General features: G+C 36.6%; 1 protein-coding gene, 1 long non-coding RNA gene and 2 pseudogenes across 2 annotated transcripts; 1 reads left to right on the top strand and 3 right to left on the bottom strand.

Moving 5' to 3' along the window:
* Positions 1 to 483: 483 nt before the first annotated feature.
* LOC125200375 lies at positions 484 to 1,982 on the top strand (annotated as a pseudogene).
* A 1,010-nt stretch (positions 1,983 to 2,992) lies between these two features.
* LOC125200376 lies at positions 2,993 to 8,112 on the bottom strand (annotated as a pseudogene).
* A 3,745-nt stretch (positions 8,113 to 11,857) lies between these two features.
* LOC125200379 lies at positions 11,858 to 12,728 on the bottom strand. The gene is made up of 3 exons (XR_007172721.1): positions 12,630 to 12,728; positions 12,153 to 12,421; positions 11,858 to 11,953 (listed from the first exon to the last, which is right to left on the bottom strand). It is a non-coding gene; the product is annotated as an uncharacterized LOC125200379 (long non-coding RNA).
* Positions 12,729 to 13,377: 649 nt separating this feature from the next.
* On the bottom strand, positions 13,378 to 15,550 carry LOC125200377 (tudor domain-containing protein 3-like). The gene is made up of 3 exons (XM_048098027.1): positions 15,317 to 15,550; positions 13,913 to 14,083; positions 13,378 to 13,561 (listed from the first exon to the last, which is right to left on the bottom strand). The coding sequence occupies exons 1-3, from the start codon at positions 15,548 to 15,550 to the stop codon at positions 13,451 to 13,453; spliced, it is 516 nt and encodes a 171-aa protein (XP_047953984.1). The 3' UTR covers positions 13,378 to 13,450.
* Between the last annotated feature and the right edge of the window lie 2,297 nt (positions 15,551 to 17,847).

Below are 17,847 nucleotides of genomic sequence, written 5' to 3' on the forward strand. Positions count from 1 at the left end.
AAACAATTGCGTTACAAACACTCCGATAGTCCACATTCTTCAGATCATTCAAAACTGTATTCCACAAAACATTTTTGATTACTCTGCAAGTTGTTTCTTCCATATCTCTTTCAGTGTTAAATAATGAGAGAAGGTAAATGTAAATTAAGTTGTGTCAGAATAGGCAGAATACTGTGTAGTCGAGTGGATGAAAAAAAGTAAAAAATGTGAATTCAGGCATTTCAATCCAAAAAATACACACAAAAAAAGCAAAGTAAAAAAAATGAGTAAACATCATAATGCAATAATTATCTATAATATTTTGGCAGTTGAAAGATCACAAAAGATCAAACCTCAGAAAATCTAAGGACTATTTTTGTGGAGTAATTCACTCGTTATTTATCTAAAAAGACTGGGTAGTTAGCAACATGAAAATGACTGAGTTAGTATTGGGTAAATGAGAATAAGTCTTGGCATAACTTTAAAAGAAGAAATAAATGGCAGTCAAAGCCGCGATGATGATCATCAAAGCAACAGCTACTTCTTCTTCCAACTGATTTTGATTTTGATTTTGATTTTTGTGATTTTGATCCATCCAACACGCAAATGGAGGAGGACACAAGATCAATCTTAATCTCCATCGCCATAATTTTACTCCTCATAACCTCCATCATCATCGCCGCCTCTCTCTCAAACTCTCCGAATCCTTCTACCTCATCTGCGGCGCCGCCCTCGCCGCCATCCTCGCCGTCGCCGCCATCGTCGTCCTCCGCATCCGCTACAGCACCCGCCGCAAGCAGCTCGAGCACCAGCTCAGCTTCCAAGGCCGCGAGCTGCGGATCGAGTACAGCTTCCTCCGCAAAGTCGCCGGCGTCCCCACCAAGTTCCGCCACCGCGAGCTCGAGGAGGCCACCGACGGCTTCCGCTCCCTCCTCGGCCGCGGCGGATCCGGCGCCGTTTCAAAGGCATCCTCTCCGATGGCACCGCCGTCGCCGTCAAGCGGATCGACGGCGAGGAGCGCGGAGAGAAGGAGTTCAAAGCCGAGGTCGCCGCCATCGCCAGCGTCCAGCACCTGAACCTAGCTCGCCTCCTCGGCTATTGCATTGCCGCCGGCGGCGCTCTCGCTTCCTCGTCTACGAATTCGTCTTCAACGGATCCCTAGACAATTGGATTTTCCCCAAAATTAAACCTAATCAGAGAAGCGGCTGCTTGCCCTGGGATCTGAGATGCAGAATCGCGTTAGATGTAGCAAAAGCCCTAAATTATCTCCACCGCGATTGCCGATCATGCGTCCTGCATTTGGATGTGAAGCCGGAGAACATATTGCTCGACGGCGATTTCCGCGCCCTAGTTTCCGATTTCGGACTGTCGAAGCTCAAGGGGAGGGATGAGAGCCGTGTTGTGACGACGATCCGCGGCACGAGAGGCTCATGGCGCCGGAATGGCTGCTGGAAAACGGTGTTTCGGAGAAATGCGATGTTTACAGCTACGGAATGGTGGTGTTGGAGATGACGGGGGGAAGGAGGTGCATCACTGAGCTTGACAAGGGGCATCACTCCAATAAGAAGTTTCAGTTCTTTCCGAGGATTGTGGTTGAAAAGTTGAAAGAGGTAGTTGATTGAGGTTGTGGATGATAGGTTGGACAAGGCCGATGTTGATGAGGCCGAGTTGAGACGGATGGTTGGGGTGGCGCTGTGGTGCATACAGGAGAAGCCGAGGATGAGGCCGACCATGGCGGAGGTGGTTGAGATGCTGGAAGGACGGATGCCGGTGGAGGATCGCCCGACACGCAGATGCTTTTCGTGGATCTCTTGTCGATTGATGAAGACGACGACGATGATGGAAATGCGAGAAAGGACAAGCGTAGGCTGCCAAGAGCTGTGGTGGTGCGCGATAGTCCCTTGTCCGTAGCTCCTCGATGGCCTTCTCACGCTGTCGGGACGTTGAGCCGGAAACTGTTTGTAGAGGTAGACAATTTTTTGTTGCAACAAGACTGCAACTAGAATTATACATTTGAGGTCGATTTATTCAATTTTTTGGCAGTGTCTCAAGATTAGATTAGGTTAGGCCTTGTGACAATAAAAGAACTCTATTACACTTTTTTAACTTCCACACCAACTCTTTAATCAAATGTGAAATACACAAGTGATAATTTCAATGTGTACTATACAGAAATGATGACGGATTTACAAAATTTGTAGCTGCACACATTCTGTATTTGGACTTGATGGAAATGGTTAGAATGTACATTTGCCAAATTAAATATACAAATTTACAAATACTCGTTTTCCAACTTTAAAATCCTAAAGGAAATCGGAAACTAAATTCTAACAATCCGCACAGCAATTATTTAAGATCAGTATTTATAGGAAATGTTCAACTATCGATTTAAAAGAAATGGACCGTCAACAGTTTGAAATTATGCAAGATAAATTAAAACTTGTGACTTTTTTATTTCACAATATCGAATGGAACATTCAGTTTTATGTATTGAGGTCGTAATACTTGTCCAGCACTTTTTCATGTAATCTCCAAAAGAAATAGATCCATTTGGCATGATAAACTGTAACAAATTACCAACACCACACCATAAATATTTGAAAATATATAGATTCATCATGTTGATACAAATCTAACTGGCTCACCTCATGTGTATTCGCCAGCTCGGAAAAAAGAAGCTTTTCATCCCTGTACATAAAAAATCACGGATAAGAATTGCATTAGACACTTTGATAAGGTTCTAATGCCATGTTTCTGCACGCAATACTACATTTCATCCATACATTACCAATGTAAGATGACAAATGATCCAATTCTGTTCAACTTATGTTATAACAGAGGGAATCCTACATGCAAATATTGTTGCGCAGTTATAACTCGCCAACTGCTTCCAAAAGATACAGGTTTTTGAAGCTAACTATGTTGCTCACATCATTTTATCAGCAAACTATAAAATGCCCAGCTTCATAAATCTTAGCCCCCCTATAACTAAGAAAGTTTGCAGCATACTGATTCACTGTTTAATGGCTTGATAAACAGATTCTGTTATGGTTGATTTAGAACCAAAAACATAGAGATGGAGAGATTTGTGAATAAGAAATAAGTACCAGTTAGGCTGCATAAATAATGCAATGTAGAACGTTCAACACCAGATGCCACCTCACCTTTTGGTGCCTATATATCAAAACATGGTTAAAAGATAATAATAATAATAATAATAATAACCAACAACTAAAACATGGTTAAAGGCAAGACTACCCCAAAACAGTGGTGTTGCAAAAGTCGAGCTCCCACAGTATCTCAGTCGTTCCCCCTATTTGGTAGGCAATTTCATCTTCCCCATACACCACCTATATCAGTAAAAGCACAGATGATGACAAAATCGAAAGCATGTCTTAACACAAACACCGTACGAAGGATATGGGTCAAGAATTGGGGCATAACATTTATAAAGTTTATTGGATATTTATAGATATTTAAATAAACAGCACGGTTCCTGTCTACCGTACTTGTAAGTTGTATATACGTGAACAAGACTGGGTGCAAAAGTCTCCTTCAACTATAGCTTATTCGATTCGAGCTTATGTACTCTTTTACAAGTCTTTCATCTTTATTTCTAACTACTTGTCTAGCGGCCCTAGACTATATGGATGGATCTTGTGATCTTTAAAGTAGCATACAATAAATGTAATATTTGAGCACATAAACACAATCAAGCCTTTTTACTACTGTTACAATGAGCAGAAAGAAATATACTTTGACTATTTGACCTGAACGTGTTTTTACATAGAGGCCAGCAGTGCTGTCAGGACAAGATATTTCCACAGAATCTCTGTGAAAATTGCACTAGTAAGGCCTGTATAAGGGATTCCAGCATCCATTAGTCACAATAAAGTAAGACAAAACTAGTAGAAATTTCTCAAGGGAACATGTGTTTTCTACTAATCAGACTTTATACACTCTTATTACTTATTAGGGTACAAAACAAAGGGAAGGAAAAAAATTAAAGGAGAGAAATAATATGTGTGACAAACTAGAGAGAGATGCAAGTTCCTATACCAAGATTACATCTGAATTTAGTGTAGCTGAAGAAACCATGGAAATAAAGTTCGAATATGCTTTTACGGACATCTGATTCGGATATCAGCATCATACATGTAGAAGAGTACAATCAACGATGCAAAAACAAAGAATAAAATTCTGCTTTTTATACATTAACAATCATTATCGTAATAGCCTCTTCTATACGGTGATGGTAATACAAGATCTATAATTTAGATACCTGTAAAGGGAACCATGATCTGTATGCCATCCACACCATGATGACATAGATTCACCACCATCATCTACAACAGAAGTGCTGCCATAAACCCATTCATGAATGACCAATATAAGAGAAAAACCGTCTTTGATATCTATTTTTAAAAATGACTGTGTTAGAATAAAGTGGTGAGAAAGACTGGTATGTAAATAGATTAAGAATGGAGCACAGTGAACTGAAACAGAATTTGACAAACAATCCTTTCATGAGGCCAATTCTTTAACGAGGTTATACGATAAATTACTATCCTTAAACCAAACAAATGACTAAACATTCCTCTCAAAGCTCAAATGACCTATATAAAAGACTAATAAAAAGACTAGGGAAATGAATATGATCATAATACAATTATTAGTAACTCCACCAAACCCTCCACCATCTTGTAACCTCTCCTTGTAATAACTCTCCATTACTCTTATCATTATAACAATATAATTATAAGTAATTGTTGCACTAATGTCTCCCTGCACAATGCATATCACAGTGATTCTTGCAAATGGGAGTTCAATAGTAGTCAAATTAAAAGAATTCAACTTTTTTACTGTGGCTGTAAAAATTATTATGAAAATGTTCAACCATAAAAAGGGTTATTATTGAATCAGTTTGTTAGTTCTTTTTATATTGTAACTAGTATTACTTCACAATATAACAAGATACTAAAAAATCTAATGTCCCAAATCCCAATATTTGCAGTGAGGTGAGAGGTTTTGTCACAGTAGTGGGAATTCATATATTTGGAGGCACAGTATAATCATTTCTTTTAAAATGCAATGATCCTGGGAATGCTAGCTTTGCAAGGAAAGAAATGTACCACTGATGGGATGGAAAATAATATAGGAGACGGCCTTTGTGGCACTGAGACCGAAGAAGTATTTGCTGCAGACTTCCATTTTCATGCATTTTCAACTTATTTGACTCTGGAGAAGTACAGATCAAGCAGCAACAGATTAGATACGAAAGCTAATGTATCACAGCAAATGCAAAATCCCAGCCTTCAGCAGCATAGGGATCCGCTACTGGGAAAAATAAGGACACAAAAGGCTCTTATAGTAGTAATGTGTTAGCTTAACAGTTTACTGCATTCAAATTATGTTTGGCTTGTTATAAAAGCTAGTACTAAAAAATGAACTGCATCAAATTTCAAAGCCATTTTAAATTATAGGCATACGTCAATGATCAGTTGTATCTTCATTCCATAACTAGGGATACACAACAGTTTTCTCCTTTTTATATTAGTTAGACTAGGGGCTTTGGAAAATATTTAGCCAAACAATAGCCAGATTTTTGTTTCTAACCCTATATTATAAGCAGGCAATAGATGGAATGGGACAAAGTTTGCATTTATTAAATGTATCATGCAGCACAATGCACACTAGATACATCATGCATTCAATATTACACAGTACATCCTAAAGTGAACGAAATTGACACTGGAGAAAAAACATAGCAAGTAAACAAAATCAAAAGATGAAGAACTTACTATATTGATCGCAATGGTGTGCCAACAACAATCCAACATCTAGTATCAACTTTCCAAGAGCTTTAAAGGCTACCGTGGTAGAGGTAGAAAAGAAAAGAAGTCAGGTATCCAGATCCAGACCAATGAAAATTTAAGGAAAAATGTTACGGAGCAATAGGCGGAAGCACCTTAAATGTCACTGACAATTAAGGTAGAGAATATAAAAACAATTTATTAGACAGGTCCAGAGTAGCTAGATCCCAGCACATACCCAGTTCAAGTTCTGGCAATACATCACGAGGCCATATATTTGGTCCACAGTAAGAAGGATACCTAATAGGAAAAGATCATCAAAACAATCAGAATTCAGAGAGTATAGTATTCTCCAATATTAAAAAAATAAGTGGACCTTTTAAATGGCCTTTATATTCTATGATAAATAGATCAGATTCAATTCTCAACCAAGTACAGAAATTTCATTTTTCGCAAATGCTAACATAGGTGACACACAATTTTATATAGCATGTATAGTTTCGAGTTTAATTTACTACTCATAATTGACAGGTTCCAGCCAACCAAATGAACTGTGACAGATACTTTAGTCTTCATATTAAAACAGGTAAATACTAGGTAGTTAAATTAATCAATCATTCATTTGTTATTAGTACTAATAAAACAAGGACAGCCCAAAACCGCAGGCATATTCTGTGGGATGAAAAATTTACAATAGGAACAAACGTATGAGATTTAATGACAGTCTATTAAGCTATACATTATCCAATATTCATGATAATATCATATTTCTGTTACTGCTTACAAAAGTAGTAGCACTGTAGCAGAAGTTATTACTACCTTTTAACAAGTGATTGGTCATTTGTGGGGACATCAAGTATTGGATTGGCATAGAAGGAGCCTTTCATAGTATCTGTTAAATATAATCAAACTCACCGAGTCAAAAAGTGTTACGAAATAGCAACATAGAAAGTTAGATAATGCAAGTGAAACGGATGATATGACTATCGGAATGAGAACCGAAGTTGTATACAAGGAAAAAAAGCTGCTAATGCCCCACTAATCTATATTTTAGGGACCCAATTACCTGGTTTACCGGACTCAAGTTTTTCTTTTCCATGACTCCATCCAAAATTGTACCTACATATACTCCTCAAGATTCAAAGTTAATAACATTTTAAAAGCTGAATACCATTATACCCCACAAACAAACATGGAAAACATAAGCAAACTGAACTAAAGGCAGGAGTGCGATCCCAAGGTGAGTAGCTGAAGACATAGAATGATAGAAGGATAATGAGAAGAAGGATTGACATACCTACTGTTAGGATCTTCAAGTTGCAGCTTAACATCTTCCGGGAGGCCAGCTAATCTGATTCAAAATTATGACAAGGTGAGAGGCAGAGAACATGAAAAATCTAATATACAGATGAGTGATGAAAATCAAGGGTCCATCACATTGGCGGAAATCATGTAGAATGCATACCTAGGTGCAAGGCATAGAAGATTTTGACGCAGTAATTGATAACCAGGCACCTATACAAATGGAACCAAATCCAGTTACAAAGTTGATTGCATTTTGTTTACATGTTGCAAGTATTAAGCTAGTAGGAGTATATCTTACTTTTCATGAACAAAGTTGGAAGGCCTATTGTATGATTTTATGTTATTTTAATTTGTTTTCCTTCTGTATAGTCAGTGTGTGTATGCTTTTGTATGAATTTTCCAAAATATTAATAACTGATATCCAGATAATTTGACACCAAAATATTTCCCAGTCAGAGATCCTAACAAAACAAATAAACAACAAATCCAACTATTCGATTCCAGTTCCACAATCAAAATAAAACACGTTGATTTCATTTATGTGGGAGGCCTTTTTGTGTGGAAGAAGAAAAGGTTGTGGTCAGCTCTCGCGAGAGGGAGAGAGAGCTGATACTCCATAAATTCAGTAATTTAAAATAATAAAACAGAAAATCACTCCATACATTCGATATGGAGAGAATTCCGAGGCCGTTGGGGCCAAATCCGAGCTCAATTTTCTCCGATAAATCCGCACTTGTATCCTATCGTCAAAACAAAGACGATGTATCAGAAAATATGCACTCCGCATAGCTACCATCTCAAGCACAAGTGATCGATATCGGGATTACCTTCAATTGATGGTAGGAAATAGTAGGTGTTGAAAGAGTAGGAGCAGGAGTGTGCCAGGACATTTCAGCAGCTGATCGAATAGCGGAGCACCGCGGTCGAAATGAGAATTTCGCAAGTACAGCCGTGTGCGGCGGAGGCAGAGGGGCGGGGTTAGCGTAGCCGTGGCGGAGAAAGGCGGAGTGATTTAGAGAAGTCATGTTAGTTGTGTGAGCTGTTATGGCGCCGTGTGCAATTCGACCAATCTTTTTTAAATTTGGACGTCGTCATTCCGCCGTTACGTCTCACTAACGAGTTGCTTTTTTATACATTTTCTTATTTAGTACTCCTTTAATACGCCACTATCAAAATTTGGATTTATCTTTCTTTTTATCTCTTTTAAATCGATCAACCATTTTATGTAGGTATAGTGAACTATAAAACTAGTACACAAAATGGGTTTGCGTATTCAACATTTATAAAATCAAATCACATTTTCTATAAAGTTTTGTAATTTCCAAATTCAAGTTCCGATCTTTACTATTTTATCCTTCAACTTCTTAAGGGATGTATTTTACCATTTAGCTTGATTTGATAAGTGTGTTAGACCACCAAAATTGTGATTTTTAAATTTTTTTGTACGTCCTGTTGTGATTTTTTAAGGATTAAAATTTTTTATGGTATTATTAAATCTTTGTATATTATCTCAAAATAAATTATTTAAATCTTTGTAGTGTTATCTAAAAGTGAATTATTCAAATCTTTGTGATATTTTTGAAATTATTGCATTACAATAACAAAATTAATACGTATTTGTAATATTATTTCGAAAATATTGATAATTTTTTTTTTAAAGCATTCATTTTTAGTTTAATGCTTGATTACAACAAGTTTTACTCTACATCTCATTATTCATGATTGCATTACAAAGTAAGGCGTGTTCACTATGTAAGAATTGGGCAATTTTTGGCCCATTGGGTGAATTATGGTTGTTCACCTTTCACTAGTTATTTGTTGGGGGCCTTACAATTGGGGTCGGCCCGCACTGTCATACCAATTGAGGAAGAATTTAATTTTTGTCATATAAGTAAGATTTGTCAGTGCATTGAAAAGTTCACCAAAAATGGACTTGGTTTATACATTTGCCCACTTTTTCATCTTTCCACCTACACATTTGCCCCACTTTTTCACCTTTCCACATTTTCCACTCGGAGGGATAAATTTGTCAATCCATAATTCTATTAGGTCAAAATCTTTATTTTGGGTAATATTTGGGCCAATTCTAAGATACTAAACAATGGGGAAAAAATTATATAAGTGGATCAATTCTTGGAAGATTTAATTCCTCCAAATGTTAGAATGGAAATCTCCTATAGTGAACTATAGTATATCTTTTTTGCAATTCTTCTGTTTCCACTCTACATCTCATTATTCATGCTTATTACTACTAATTTTATGATTTTAATAATATTCGTTTAGGAGTGCGTTATCATGGTAACTTTTCTTAAATTGCTAACTTGTCGCCATCAACGCAGGTTATTAAAGATATCAACACGATCACGTTAAAATATCAACACAAATTTGTGTTGAAATTTAGGCATAATTTGCTAGCTATGATAATTCTAGATTAGTTTATTTAACCTAGGGGTGTCGAAACGGTACCGCAGTACCCAAATCCTATTTTTGCGGGTACCCGAACCCAAAATGTTCAATATTATACTATCCAATCTCGACTTGTATGTTATACTAAAAACTCAATACCCGCATCGGGTATACCGAACCGTAGTTGCGGTACCCAAACCCCTGGCATAATTTGAGTTGTGTATTATATTATTCAATGGTATTATGCCTTTGGTTTCGATAGTAACTATCATCAATGCTAGTCATCTAATACAATAATTTTATGCACATATTTGTCATTCCAGAATGTATTTTGGGATTTCATGTACATGTATGTACTCTATAATGAATTTCGCTACGAAGCCGAAGAAGGAGAAGTTAATCGCGTACAAAATTTCTCACCGCAATTTTAGTAAAACAAATACAAGTACAATTATGCAGCAACAACTCAGCAATCTCGATGGCATTTAGTGCAACACCTTTGCTATTAGATCTCTACAAATAGATCAAGCATGTCGAAAATCAAATCACCATTCAAAAGTTTAATACGAAACCAAAAACAATTAACTTTAATCATCAGAGAGGTCAGAGGAGACACAATTGGAAATAAGATCCGGCAATATATTTTTCAATATTTGAACCGATTAACTAAAATAAATTATTTGAAAACCCTAATCCTAAAAATACCGGTATTATCGGGTACATAGCGGGTAACGGTATACCTATACCAGCAAAATTTAAAACACAATACCCAATCCCGCCCCGTTTCCCGTTTTTGTCGGTAGCGGTACCCGATACCGGCGGGTTGCGCTACCCGTTGTGAATTACCCGTTACCCGCTACCCGTTTGACACTTTTTATCCTACATTATTGATCATTTGGTAGCTTAATTTATTTATCTTTAAAGCCTATGTTTAAGAACGGTCCGATATAATAAACTCTCATATTATAGATAAGTATTCTAATCTCCATAGTCCGATTATTTATTTGCATCAATTTTGAACCCGACAAATCTATATTTTTACCCAAATACTCTCATATTAATCTATTTTTTTACACAAATATCTTTTGTTTTTATTTCTCCACATCTGCTCCATCATTCACAAACGAACTACATGGAAACCGATCTCAATTGCATGACACGAAGAATGTGCACATTGGGGGAAAAGTGTATTAATCGCAACAAAAACAATCGCAATTCTCAATTCCGTCATCCTACGCGGGTAATTTTGGTGAAATTTTCCTAAATCATGTTCCTTGATCAATTCTATCTCAAATCACACGCGCCTTGGCGAATTTTGCTATATGAACTAGGTCTTGCGCTCTTGCTCGTCGCTGGAGTCGTGGTCAATTGCTCGTGATTGTGGAGCATTAATTTTGATATATTCTTCCCAAATTTCATCTTGATTCTCATATTTAAGAAAAATGAGTAGCACACGCTTCACACATACGCAACACACATTGTATTTATACAATATGTTTTAACAAATGTTAACACGCATTGTATTTATACTCCCCCACACACAGACACACCCACAACACAAATTGTACGCATACTACTCTACCACACCGAGCACACACACGAGACACACACAACACAACAATTCATGCACGCACGGTACATACGCCAAAATCTCTTTTAGTTTGTAGACATAAATATTCAGATCGAACCACGTAAATCTTAGTTCCTTTCGTTTTATCATCTTTGAGTTCATAGTTTCAACATATTCAACGATTCTTTTTTTATTTATCGCGTTGTGTTTGATTATATTTAAGCAATACCCTAACACGTGTAACACTCTTACGAGCGACGATAGATTGGCTGTTTTCCATTCCTATCTGGGTAAGATGTCCTTCACTCGCTAAGGAATTTGTTGAGACGAGTCAAAAAGAAAGAAAGAAAGAAATAAAAAGTAACTGTAAAACCTTGGGCATGTTTGGTTAAAGAGTTCATCATGGGCATGTTTGGTTAAAGAGTTCATCATGAAAAGCGTAAAATTGAATTGAAGTGGACCCTTTGATTTAGATATGTCTATAAGTAAATTGTGCAACCACAGATTGTTTGAACAGGTTTGCAAATTAAGTATGCTGATGAGTTTAAAAACCAAAAAAAAAAAAAAACTTTGAAATGTTAACTAATCACTAAAGCAAACAGGAATGCATAATTCCAATAAATGTTTTCCTAAAGTATTTGCCAATCACAGTCAAGGACAACTACTAACTAGAAAGGTAAAGAAATTGAACAACGAATTCAGATTGAACTTTACCAGTGCTTCAGTATCTCCTTCCCCCTTTCCCCTCCCTCGTCCTCTACCTCTTCCTCTCCCTCTTCCCTGAATTCAGTTCGACTGGAAGCTCCAGCATCATCTCTTTCGAAACTGAACATGCTTATCTTTATACTTTTAGCATCCATCATATCGGATCATTTTGTACCTAAATGTATAACATAGAATATGAGTTAAAATGCAAAAACAGAAGAATCTAAAACCATATTGTAGGGATCATGGAACACTCCTGCTAGGCAGAGGGTGACTATAAACAACATAAATAAAAAAAAAGGTTTGATGCATCGATCGAGATAATTGGAAATGGTGTACTCCATATGAAATATTGTTGGGTAAGAAATAGTTACATGGTTTTCCTCCAAATCAAATTGCTCCTGCAGCTGTCTTGCAAGCTCCTCATCTTCAGTGTAGTGGTGGTGCTCATGTGTTGTCTGAAGATTGCCTCCTGTTTTCCTCCTTTCCCACTCATCAAGGGTGAGCAAAGATGAGTCATCTTCTGTATCCTTTCCCCTACGCCTCTGAAATCTAGAATTGCGATCACCAAAACTAGGCTGACTTGTTTTCTGGAGAAGTTTCTGAGCCGCTACTTGATTTTGAACAGGTACAGATGCCACAACTGTAATAGATTCAAACAAGTTACTGTGGTATAAGTACCAGAATTAACTATCTGAAAATTCATATTTCAAACTTTAACGGAAAGTAATGTTGGGTTGATCTATAACACTAGAGTGCGTATAAGTATACTCCGAGAAATCAAAAACAGAAATTTATTATGCACCACTATAGAAGTTCAACCAAAGATCCACAGGCTACAATAAGTTTACCTTTTGGTCTTTCTGAGGCAGTTGCCTTCTCGGGATTTCCTTCATTTGAGTGAAGCAGCTTTGCTCCATCAGTTAAACCATCTTTGGTTTCATTATTTTCTGGAGCTGGACATTCTGGCGCAAATTGGAGCACTCGCCTCTTGCAGCGAGACTTTGTCGATGATCATTTGAGTATGCCGCTGAAATCCATCCGACCCAAAATATTATAAGTTTGCTTTTAACAATGGGAAGCCATGTTGAATGGCCTCCTCTTCTTATAAGTTTGCTTTTAACAATGGGAAGCCATGTTGAATGGCCTCCTCTTCAACAAGAAAAATCGCAGTGAAGGAATATTTAACTGGTTCCATCCAGGAGTTGAATTTCTGAATCTGTTAAAATCGGATATATGGAGAGAATCAAAACCCTCCAGCTTGATACATAGTTTGGTTCAGACTCATTTCAATATTGAAGATGAGCTTGTTCTTTAGTTTTATTATTAAATCGAATACTCCACTTGTTAACTTGTACTCATGATGATACTTTCACTTATTATTAAATCAATTGTTCCATTTCTTATCAATAAGACATTTTTTTCTGACTGTTACATTGAAGGCATATGTAATTTATGGGGTAAAATAGTGTTTTGCATGAAAAGTAAGTTCAACTTGATCATGAACCTGTGGCACTGGAAAATGCATACCTTCAGAAGACGGAGTGTATGAAGTAGACGAAGGGGCCTCGTCCGGTTCGAACTTGGAGCTTTTCGAATGATGGAGGATAGCTAGATGCATTTTCTTGTGATGGCCTGAGCTTGTAGCGAGAAACATTCATGTACTTGCGCTTTAACTGCCATTCTTCGTAAAGAGACTGAACAACGCCGCTAAAACAGTAATTACATTTTTGTTCAAACACAAAATACCACTGCGCATATCAGCTTTATTCTGCAGCTTGACCTGGAACACAAGCAAAAACGTTAGTACTAAATATATTACGAAAAAAGGTGCATCAGTGAATTATAGTCCAGGCTATCCAGCAAAAAGCCAACTAACATATTGAACATGGACAACATGTAACGCAATCTTAGTAAATGTGCATATTTTCGAAAGATATGCTCCCATCTAAAGGCTAAGCAAGTATGTGTAAAGGTATAACTGCTGTCCTGAAAGACATAATAAATACAAGCCGTCCCAAAGGCTAGGTAGGTCATCTTATTAGTTCATCTGATGGCAATTCAATCATGTTAGCTTGGGTATGACATGACTCAGACTAACTACTGGCATAAGAAAAGTTTTAAGAGCTAAGACCTTTGTCCCAGGGCTAATATCATCAGGAAATGACGGCACATGTGAGTACTCTATAGCAGTTATTTCATTGTGTCCATCTGTGAGCTTCAATAGTAACAGCCGTCTGTTGTTTGAATTTTCTGAAGCAGCCTCAGCCAGACTACTCCGAGATATATCTCTGCTTGAGCACACCTGTTCCATAGAGAAAATTCTATAAAGGGTGAGATAGTCCATGAGTACATAACATAACAAATACAAAGTCACAGGATCAAAACAGGACTTTAGGCAGCATAAAACATAAGAACAACTGAACAAGTTTGCTTGAGAGAAGTGCTTCAGTGAATATAAGGGAAGACAAATTGGATCCATAGTATATTTTAAAAAAAAAATGGGGCTTGTATTATTCCAGATGTATCAGTTTAGTCCAAAATCATTTTTTATCATTTCAACCAGAAAATTTCACATTCAGTTCTAGTCTCATATAACAGAAAATAATGACCATATGTATTTGTGCCCTTATGCTGCTAGCCTGCTAGATTAGTGCATGCTGAGTGAAACATGAGAAACAGCTATTCATGTATTCTCCTTATCAGGACAAATGCTAGAAGCTGGTACAGCTAAAACCAAAGACAGTCAAGCAATATATAGACATGTTGATTTGCAACTAAAAAAACTTTATTGGCACTGATAACTTATGAATGGGCATGCTTGTATATATCAAAGTCCAGAAACATTCAATCATGTCATTTTTAACCCTACCTGTCCTTTGGTTTTCAAATACTTTGCCTACAGTTGTAAGAGTCCAACTAGATTCAGAGGGCGATAAGAAACTGACACTGCTATTTATTGATTTGTATAAAATGTAAACCAAAAATTTTGACCCCAACTTCCGTTTAAATTTTACCAAACTACTCTTTATTCCTATTGTGAAGGCTTTATAAATTTTTGGTTCAGCTGGATACATGAAAAATTGAATTTCCTACCTTTCTGTTCTCTGTGTCATTTGTTGGGAAACCATTCATATGTTCACATCTTTTCCCGTCTTCGGTTCAATAAACTACATACTATAATAGTCAATAAATAGTTTTCTTTAATCTCTTCAATCAATTTGAGGTGATTTAAATACAATCTAACATTAATTCACGGCACGAATGATATATCAACATTCACAGTCCAGTGCTTTGTGGAAAGGGATGAGAATAGTAAGAATGAGGGATATGTCCCATTCGCCTCATTTTTTGGTTTATTCCAAAAGTGTGGAATCATTTCCTTACTCAAGCTATCAATCCCATTCCAATTCCCATTATCAGTCAGGCATTGTAATTTGCTACAAAGAAATAAATTAATTAATAGATTAAAAATCCGACTCAAATTTGTATAACTCCACAATTAAGAAAGCTACACTAGTGGGGAAATATTATGTACCTGAAGCACAATTGGACCTTGAAGATGAGAGGTTTTGGTGAGAAGAGAAGGTTGCGGCAAGCATTTTCCGCCAAACGATCGCAAGTCCATATTGAGAAGCTCTGATTCAACTGAATCGAGGGCGGCAGATGGTGTGATGAGTTCTCGAATTCGGTCAGTGTCTTTTAAACACCAGCCTCTGGCGGCGAGAGCTGCCGAAGATGAGACTGCGAAGAAGGCGGCGGCGGCCGCCATGACCAAAGCACGATGGAGATGGTTAGTTACAACGGCGTCGTCTAAACATTTGGCTACTCCAAGTTAAGCATTAACTTGTATTGAATCAGATGATTTACACATCTTATCAGAGTTTAATAAGGGTATTTTTTTGTGGAAAAATTGATGAAATTAATTTCGGTAGATGATCCAAATTAAACAAATAAGAGTATTTTTGAGTACTGTCCGTATTGTGTTGGGCTACATGTCCTATGCAGAATTGGACTATGTTAATTTGCTTCATTTTAGTGGTCCAAAAATATTAAGTTGGGCTCATATAAAACTCAGGACTAAGTAACAGACGAAAAACCACCTAAATACCAATTTCTAAGATCTAAGCCCAAGGCCTACAACCTCGGCATGCGGCACGCGGCCTCGTTGAGGCGATGACGCGCGTGTTGGCTTTACCGTCCATTTATTGTGCACTTCATTTATTACATGTAATTATTTAGCCTCTAAAATACAAGTTTAAAGAAAACTCTTTTTCAATGTGAGATTAATTAACATACATTAGTTAGTATGATAACTTCATATTATTGTAATAAACTTTAATTCATATTTATCTCACGCTCACATGAAATAGGTTTAGGAAAATAAAATATACCATGATCATCTACTGGAGTGTAAATTAATTTTATATCATTCAATTTCATAAAATCAAATCTTTCATTACTTGTACAAGTCAGTCAAACTGGGCTTTAGATTCCAATAATCTCACACATGAGTGGAAATAATCAATATGCATTATGACAAGCTCACTACTTAGGAGGTGTAAAAGTATCATACTTTGAAGTTTAAACCGACCATAGTCAACACCATCAGATCTATATGAGGATTAGCAACACAATGATTAAACTATTCCTCAACGCGGCACTGGGGACAACGATTGTAACACTTAAAACACTTCTATCTCATTCGTTTTTACATTTTGTTTCCATTGTTGGCCTTGGACGCAATTCATTAGTGTATTTAATGATGTAGCTCCACTTCTACTTAAATATGTGATTCTTTGCGAGTATCTTGTCATACTCAACCTCACCATTAGGCAAGTTTTTCACGCTCTAATGGATCCTTATTACGCGAGAAGGCATCAAAAAAATAACCCTTCCTTTTTGTTTGAAATCTTCGCCCCCAATCATGCCTTGTATTTGTCAAAGGTTCCCTATGCCTTAAGTTTCTTCTTAAGAATCCATTTGCATCCAAAAAATTTGCAACCTTCAGGTAGATTAACTAACACTAAAGTGTGATTTTGCAAAATATAATCAATTTTGCGTTGACAGCTTCTCCAAATGCAACTCATTTGGTCCAAGGAAACTACTTTTATCAAAGTTAGTTCTTCATCCAGCGTTGAAAGCAATATAGTCAGGACCAAAAAATTTTGGCATCTTGACCCTACTACAATCCCATATGGGATTTTGAAATTCCCATCTTTATTTCTCTCTAATAAGTGTCTCATTTCTTTAATTATAATTAGTGTATTATGGTCAGACCCTTGGATCCTTGGGGTTGAATTAGGCCACACATGTATGTACTTTCACCAATTAAAATCGGGGCCCCCAATTTAATTCTAAGTCAAACAATACTAAATTTTTCCCCATAAAATAGTCTTTTTTTTTTTTCTTTTTAGCGCGTCCCACAAATCTTCCATTTTTGGTAAGTTTATCTTCTCTTATGAGGGGGCCCCATTCCCCACCAAAAAATTCCCCCCAATCACTTTTTCTATACCCCTATCTTACATTACCAATTTGATTTTAAAAAAATCGTATCGCCCCTAAAGCCCTTTTTTTTTGGATGCGGAGTTTTAAATTTTCGACCAATATAAAAAAAATATTTTTGTAATTTTTTTTTTAAATGGAATTTGAATATTTTAACATTCAAAATTTGGCTATTTTTGATTGTGTTATTTTGGGGGAATTATATCCATTTTTTCATGTTTTAAATTTTTTAAAAAAAAAATAAACAAAATTTTAAAATTCTCATAAATTTTTCTAATAAAATCTTCTTTTTTTTAAAAAAGTTTGGCGTTGATATCTCCCCGCTTAAATTTGGGAGTTCCGTAAAAAAGGTTATAGCCGATTTACGAAGATTGCAAAACCCGAAAAAAACCCCCAGGCCGCGGGGGGGAAAAAAACGAGATTGTGATCCCTAGATGATTATTCCCTTTTTTGAAACCCAATTTTTCTTTATAAGATATCCCTTGTACTCCCATCATCCCCCAAAAAAAATAATCTCATGAATGGACGACAGGGGTTTTTAAAAAAAGTAAATGGGGGAAATTT

This window comes from Salvia hispanica, unplaced genomic scaffold (assembly GCF_023119035.1).
Source record: "Salvia hispanica cultivar TCC Black 2014 unplaced genomic scaffold, UniMelb_Shisp_WGS_1.0 HiC_scaffold_944, whole genome shotgun sequence".
NCBI lineage: Eukaryota > Viridiplantae > Streptophyta > Magnoliopsida > Lamiales > Lamiaceae > Salvia > Salvia hispanica.